Source organism: Strix uralensis, chromosome 15 (genome assembly GCF_047716275.1).
Source record: "Strix uralensis isolate ZFMK-TIS-50842 chromosome 15, bStrUra1, whole genome shotgun sequence".
NCBI lineage: Eukaryota > Metazoa > Chordata > Aves > Strigiformes > Strigidae > Strix > Strix uralensis.
Window position 1 is genome coordinate 13,220,187 of NC_133986.1, and position 6,000 is coordinate 13,226,186.

Consider the following 6,000-nt stretch of genomic DNA (forward strand, 5'->3'; position numbering starts at 1 on the left):
CCAGGTGTCACCCCGGGGTGCCAGGGCTGAGCCAGGGGAGGTGGCAGCGCCGGGGGCAGGCGACACCCAGCACCTTCCTAAAAAAAAAAAGCCTTTATTGCCCTAGAAAAGCCCCCACAGCCCCCACGTGCTGGTGACAGGCACCGCACCCCCCCCGGGGGGGCACCGGCCGGCACCGGGTGCCCTCGGGGCACCGGCAGAGGTGCGAGGGCGGGGGGACCCGCTGCCAGCACCCCAGCATAGGTGCCCGCCGGGGCAGGGGTGCCGCTGGGTGGGGGTGTCCTGCCGAGCCCCCGCCTCAGTCCCAGCCGTTCTCCTTCACCATGTGCGACATCTCGATGATGAACTTCCCCTCCTTGTACTTCTGGCTGCTCTCGAAGGCCTGCTCCTGGGGGGGGGTGGGCAGCGTGAGACCCCCCCCTGCCCGCAGCGGGGTGCCCTCCCCGCTGCCTTCACCGCGGTTTTGGGGTGCCCACAGCCCACAGCAGAGGTTTGGGGTACCCAGGGCGGTTTTGGGGTGCCCAGGCGAGGGATTTGGGGTGCTGGGGCAGTGCCCGCGGGGCGGACTCGGGGTGCCCCGGGAGGTGCCCGCGGCAGGAGTTGGGGTGCCGGGGTGGGGGTGCCAGGCACGGGGGCACTCACGTATTTCCAGCCCAGGGTGGTCTTGCAGCTCTGGCAGAAGATGTCGGCCACCGAGTGCAGCCCCGTCAGCAGCAGCCGCTGCTCCGCCGGGCCGCAGCCCACGTTCACCCTGCGCCCGAGAGCGGCGGGTCTGCCACCGGCACGGCACTGCTGGGACCCCCCGGTGCCCACAGCCCAGCGCCCCCCTGCCGTCCCCCCGCCCCGGGGTACTCACACGGAGTTGAACAGGTAGGCACGGCCATGGCTGCCCTGGAAGGACTGCGGGGACACGGCACGAGTCACCGGCTGGGCCCCACGTCCCCGGGGACCCTGAGGGGAGACACCCAGCACCCCGGGGACACTGTGGGGGACACACCCACCACCCTGGGGATACTGAAGGGGGACACTCAGCGGCCTGGGGACAGCATGGGGGGACACCCACCGCTCTGGGGACACTGTGGGGGACACACCCACCACCCTGGGGATACTGAGGGGGACACCCACCGCCGTGGGGACACTAAGGGGACACCCACCACCCTGAGGACAGCACGGGGGGGACACCCACCACCCTGGGGACACTGTGGGGGACACACCCACCACCCTGGGGACATCACGGGGGCACCCTTGTCACACGAGGGGCACCGTGGGGGTATCGCTGGCTGTCCCAGTGCCCTGGGATATCACAGCAGGAGGTGCTCGCTGTGCCAGGGCCACCCCGGGAGGAAGCCCAGTGCCCCGGGGTCACCGCGGGGGGGGACGTGGGGACGGTGGGGGCCACGGGCGCAGCGCGGGGGGCACCTTGGAGATGAGCTCCTCGTGCCTGGCCAGGTGGGCCCGGCAGTGGACGCAGCTGTAGGTGCGGTGGGAGCGCGGCAGGTAGCTGTGGAAGGTCCGGGGGGGCAGGTGGGCGGTGGGGGGCAGGCGGCGGCGGGGGGGGGGCATGGCGGGGGGCAGGGCCCCGGGGGGTCGCGGGGGGGCGGGGGGCACCGTGCACCCCCCGCAGAGCCGCTCGCAGGGGAAGCAGCGCAGCAGAGCGCCGAGAGCCGTCGTTCCTCTCGCGCCGAGGTCGGGGGGGCACCGCCGCCCCGGGCCCCCCCAGGTGAGAAGGAGGCGGAAAAGGGGGGCGGCCTGCAAAGGGTTAAAGGGGGACAGTGAGCGGGGGGGCGGCACTGCCTGGGCCGCCCCCCAATACCCCCAGTTCTCGGTCCCGCCTCGCCCCCCCCCGCCCCGCTGCCAGCTGAGACCGGGCCGGCTCATCGCAGGAGCGAGGGGCAGCGCGGGTGGCACCGCCCCGTCCCTGCTGTCCCCGGGGGGTCCTCAGAGAAGGGGGGGGCAGAGGGGGGACCGAGGGTCTGGGGAAAGGGGGGGGTCCTCCTAAGCGGGGTCCGGGAGTCCCGGGAGAGCGTGGGGGTCCCGGGGGGGGTATTGAGGGTCCCGGGGGGGGGTGATGGGGGTCCCGGGGAGGGGATGGGGTGCCGGGGGGGGGGCCGGGACGGGAGGATGGGGATGTCGGGGGGGACACGATGGGGGGTCTCGGGGGGACACGATGGGGGTGCCGGGGGGGCCCGATGGAGGGCCCGAGGGCGGACACCCGAGGGTTCCCGGGGGGGCCGGGGGGGCCCGGGAGCCGCTCACCGCCTGCCGCTGTCCCCGCTGCCGCTGCCGCCGCTGCCGCTGTCCCCGGGGCGGGCGCCGGGCGGGGGCACCGGGCGGCCGCGGGGGGGGCGGGGGGGCCCTGCGTGCCCGGGGACTGCATCACGGCACCGTGACTCATCCCGCCGCCGCGACGTCACCGCCCGGCACCTCCGGCGTCAGCCCGGCGGCGGGGGGCGCTGCGGGAGCCGGGCCCCACCTGGCCCCCCCGGTCCCCCCGTGTACCCAGCCCTGCCCCCCCCCCCCCCTCGGGGGGGCACCCTCGGGGCACATGCAAATGAGATGTAAATCAGGCGGGGGGAAGGGGGGCGTGTGTGGGGGCGGCTGCGTGCAGATGACATGCAAACGAGATGCAAATGAGCCCTGGAGCCATGCCGGCGGATCCGAGGGGCGCAGCCTAATGAGATGCAAATGAGGCGAAGGGATGCGGCGCGGGGTCCCGGGGCGGTATGCAGATGAGATGCAAATGAGCCCCGGGGAGCAGCGGCAGGCTCGGGCTCCGCCTCCCAGGGGGCACAGCGCCATCGCCCCACCCCCCGTGCGTCATCACGTCACCCCGGCGGCCCCGCGCCGCTGCCATGGCAACCCTCGCCGCACCTCCCAGCGCGCCCGGCGCGCCGCTCTGACGTCACTTCCGGTGCAGCCTCGCCGGCCGGAAGCACGCCAACCCCGGTAGGTGACTGAGGCGGAGGGTGGGGAGGGCCTGGGGACCCTCCGGCGGGCGGGGGGCAGGGCCCGGCGGCCTCGGGGGGCGCCTCGGCTCGGCTCGGCTCGGCTCGGCCGCCCACCCCGCAGCGGGCAGGCGAGGCTCGGCATCGCGTCATGGCGGACGACGGCGGCGAGGAGAAGAAACAGGTGGCCAAGTTCGAGCTGGAGCGGGAGACGGAGCTGCGGTTCGAGGTGGAGGCCTCGCAGACGGTGCAGCTGGAGCTGCTCACTGGCATGGCCGAGGTCTTCGGCACCGAGCTCACCCGCAATAAGAAGTTCAGCTTCGATGCTGGCGCCAAGGTGGCCGTCTTCACCTGGCACGGCTGCACCGTGCAGCTCAGCGGCCGCACCGAGGTGGCCTACATCTCCAAGGACACCCCCATGCTGCTCTACCTCAACACCCACACGGCGCTGGAGCAGATGCGGCGGCAGGCGGAGCGGGAGGACGAGCGCGGGCCCCGCGTCATGGTGGTGGGACCCACCGACGTGGGTAAGTCGACCGTGTGCCGCCTGCTGCTGAACTATGCGGTGCGGCTGGGCCGCCGGCCCACCTTCGTGGAGCTGGACGTGGGCCAGGGCTCCGTCTCCATCCCCGGCACCATGGGCGCTCTCTACATCGAGCGGCCAGCCGACGTGGAGGAGGGCTTCTCCCTCCAGGCCCCGCTCGTCTACCACTTCGGCTCCACCACGCCCGGCACCAACATCAAGCTCTACAACAAGGTGAGTGTGGGGAGCCCCAGGGGGGGTCTCGCCCTGGGGATGGGCCCAGTTTGAAGCCGGGTTCCATTGCTTCCTGCCCACCAGGGACTGTCCCGTGGCTTTTGCTGCTGTGTAAGACTGTGGCACGTCCCGGTCCTGAGCACCGTGCCCGCTTCTGGGCACTGCAGCTCAACAGAGACACAGGGAGGGCCGGGGTGGTGAGAGGAGAGGCGTGACGGAGACGGTGGCAGGGCTGGAGGAGCCTCCTGAGGAGGGTAGAAGCTCTTCATCCTGGAGAGGAGGAGCTGAGGCACCACAACTGAGCTTGTTGCTGCCCATGAGCCCCGTGCCAGGCCCTTTGCAGGCTGTGAGTCGTGGCTGGCTGCAGCAAGCGAAGCCAGAGCCACAGGTCACACCGGGCCAGCACAGCCCGTGGGGTTTGTTAGGTGACAGGGGAGCAGAGTGCAGCCGCGGGCATGGTCTGATCGCTCTCCTGTGGAGCTGGCATTAGCCAGAGCGTGGTGGCTGTCACCGCACAGTGTCCCTCCCCTGCAGGGACCTCCTCCCTGCTGCCCGCAGCCTGTTTTCTCTGCTTATGGAACTCCAGGTGGAAAGGAGCCCAGGAAAAACCTGAAGATGCCCAAAAAGCTGATGCGAATCCCCAGGGTCCTCCCACCGCTGCTGTTTGGTGACAGAGGCCGCTATGTGGCTGAAGGCCACCACGGTCCTGTGCTGGCCTTGTCCTGGCAGCCCACGGGACAGGAAGGCAGCTCTCCTGCCATAGTTGAGCAGCCTCGAGTGCTTGTAACATGTTTTAGGAATGGCTTTGGTCTCCTGCACGACAAGTCGTCCCTTTGTGGCTATCAGTGGAGGGCAGGGAGGAGAGAGGTGGCTGCCCAGGAGCCGGGCGTTGCTCCTGTGCCACAGCAGTCAATAACCGAGTGCATTAGGGACAGTACAGAGGGTGGCCATGTCCCCGAGGAGCGGGACAGGGCCTGGCTCGCTGGCCTCCTGCCCTTCTGATGCCATGCAGGGACTGCCCACCCCCTCCCCTCGGCTTCTCACCCAGTCGGTGCCAGCGTAGCGCTGCTGCGGGAACCGAGGCCCTGGGGGTATTGAAGGGGGTGGGGATGGCGTTGGAGGGGGCCCCCAGAAAGCTCTCCCTGCCCTGATACCTCCGCCCCGTCTCCCCCCGCAGATCACATCGCGCCTGGCCGACGTCTTCAACCAGCGTTGCGAGGTAAACCGCCGCGCCTCGGTCAGCGGCTGTGTCATCAACACCTGCGGCTGGGTGAAGGGCTCGGGCTACCAGGCGCTGGTGCACGCCGCCTCCGCCTTCGAGGTGGACGTGGTGGTGGTGCTGGACCAGGAGCGGCTCTACAACGAGCTGAAGAGGGACCTGCCCCACTTTGTGCGCACCGTCCTGCTCCCCAAGTCCGGCGGGGTGGTGGAGCGCTCCAAGGACTTCCGCCGGGAGTGCCGAGACGACCGCATCCGGGAGTATTTCTACGGCTTCCGGGGCTGCTTCTACCCTCACGCCTTTGACGTCAAGTTCTCCGACGTCAAGATCTACAAGGTGGGGGCTCCCACCATCCCGGACTCCTGCCTGCCCCTGGGCATGTCGCAGGAGGACAACCAGCTGAAGCTGGTGCCGGTGACGCCGGGGCGGGACATGGTGCACCACCTCCTCAGCGTCAGCACCGCCGACAGCCCCGACGACAACATCTCTGAGACCAGTGTGGCCGGTTTCATCGTCGTCACCGGCGTCGACCTGGAGCGACAGGTCTTCACCGTCCTCTCGCCGGCTCCTCGGCCCCTGCCCAAGAACTTTCTCCTCATCATGGACATCCGCTTCATGGACCTCAAGTAGTGGGGCAGCAGGCCTTCCTCCCGCCCGCCCCCCTCCTCCTCTTCCCCCGGGGGAGTCCCCTGAGCCCGCCGGCCTTGGCCCCGCTCTTCGGTTTTATACTTTTTGTACCGTTTGTTATTAAATCTCGAAGCCTTTTGCTGGTGGGTGGGTGTCTGCCCAGCGCGGGGTGGGGGGCCCGGGGCTGGGCAACCTGCTGGGGAGGGGGCGGCGGAAGCCGGGCCGCGGCGAGGGGCTCGGCCCCAGACCTGAGCTGGGACGGGGGGGTGCCGGTCCCGGGGCGCCTCCGCGGGTGCCCCGCCGTGCGCGGCGCCGCGTGCTCCCCTCGCTTCCCCGCGGTGGTACGTTCCGCGCATGCGCTCTTCGCCGCCGCGGAGCCGCCTGCGCGCCGCCGGCCCCGCCCCGCCGCACGCCCCGCGCGCATGCGCCTCGGCCCTGCCGGGCGGTGCCCG

The 6,000-nt window shown here is 70.9% G+C and overlaps 2 protein-coding genes across 4 annotated transcripts; one reads left to right on the forward strand and one right to left on the reverse strand.

The window, feature by feature from the left end:
• Positions 1-78: 78 nt before the first annotated feature.
• YPEL4 (yippee like 4) lies at positions 79-1,691 on the reverse strand. Its single transcript, XM_074884603.1, has 4 exons — positions 1,420-1,691; positions 857-900; positions 643-751; positions 79-388 (listed from the first exon to the last, which is right to left on the reverse strand). The coding sequence occupies exons 1-4, from the start codon at positions 1,561-1,563 to the stop codon at positions 299-301; spliced, it is 387 nt and encodes a 128-aa protein (XP_074740704.1). The 5' UTR covers positions 1,564-1,691; the 3' UTR covers positions 79-298.
• A 1,292-nt stretch (positions 1,692-2,983) lies between these two features.
• Positions 2,984-5,687, forward strand: CLP1 (cleavage factor polyribonucleotide kinase subunit 1). Of its 3 annotated transcripts, none has more exons than XM_074884599.1 (3): positions 2,984-3,702; positions 4,880-4,921; positions 5,051-5,687. In XM_074884599.1, the coding sequence occupies exons 1-3, from the start codon at positions 3,097-3,099 to the stop codon at positions 5,549-5,551; spliced, it is 1,149 nt and encodes a 382-aa protein (XP_074740700.1). In that variant the 5' UTR covers positions 2,984-3,096; the 3' UTR covers positions 5,552-5,687. The 3 variants fall into 3 exon arrangements, with proteins under 3 accessions (XP_074740700.1, XP_074740701.1, XP_074740699.1); XM_074884600.1 differs by having other exon boundaries at positions 4,880-5,257; positions 5,374-5,545; XM_074884598.1 differs by having other exon boundaries at positions 2,987-3,702; positions 4,880-5,687.
• Positions 5,688-6,000: the final 313 nt, after the last annotated feature.

Bases quoted from the DNA above. Each gene is read 5' to 3' on its own strand.
- CLP1 (XM_074884598.1), top strand. From the start codon at position 3,097: ATGGCGGACGACGGCGGCGAGGAGAAGAAACAGGTGGCCAAGTTCGAG. The intron at 3,703-4,879 runs GTGAGTGTGGGG...CTCCCCCCGCAG, and splicing joins ACATCAAGCTCTACAACAAG to ATCACATCGCGCCTGGCCGA.
- YPEL4 (XM_074884603.1), bottom strand. From the start codon at position 1,563: ATGCCCCCCCCCCGCCGCCGCCTGCCCCCCACCGCCCACCTGCCCCCC. The intron at 901-1,419 runs GTGCCCCCCGCG...GTGTCCCCGCAG, and splicing joins ACGAGGAGCTCATCTCCAAG to TCCTTCCAGGGCAGCCATGG. The intron at 752-856 runs GTGAGTACCCCG...TCTCGGGCGCAG, and splicing joins GCCTACCTGTTCAACTCCGT to GGTGAACGTGGGCTGCGGCC.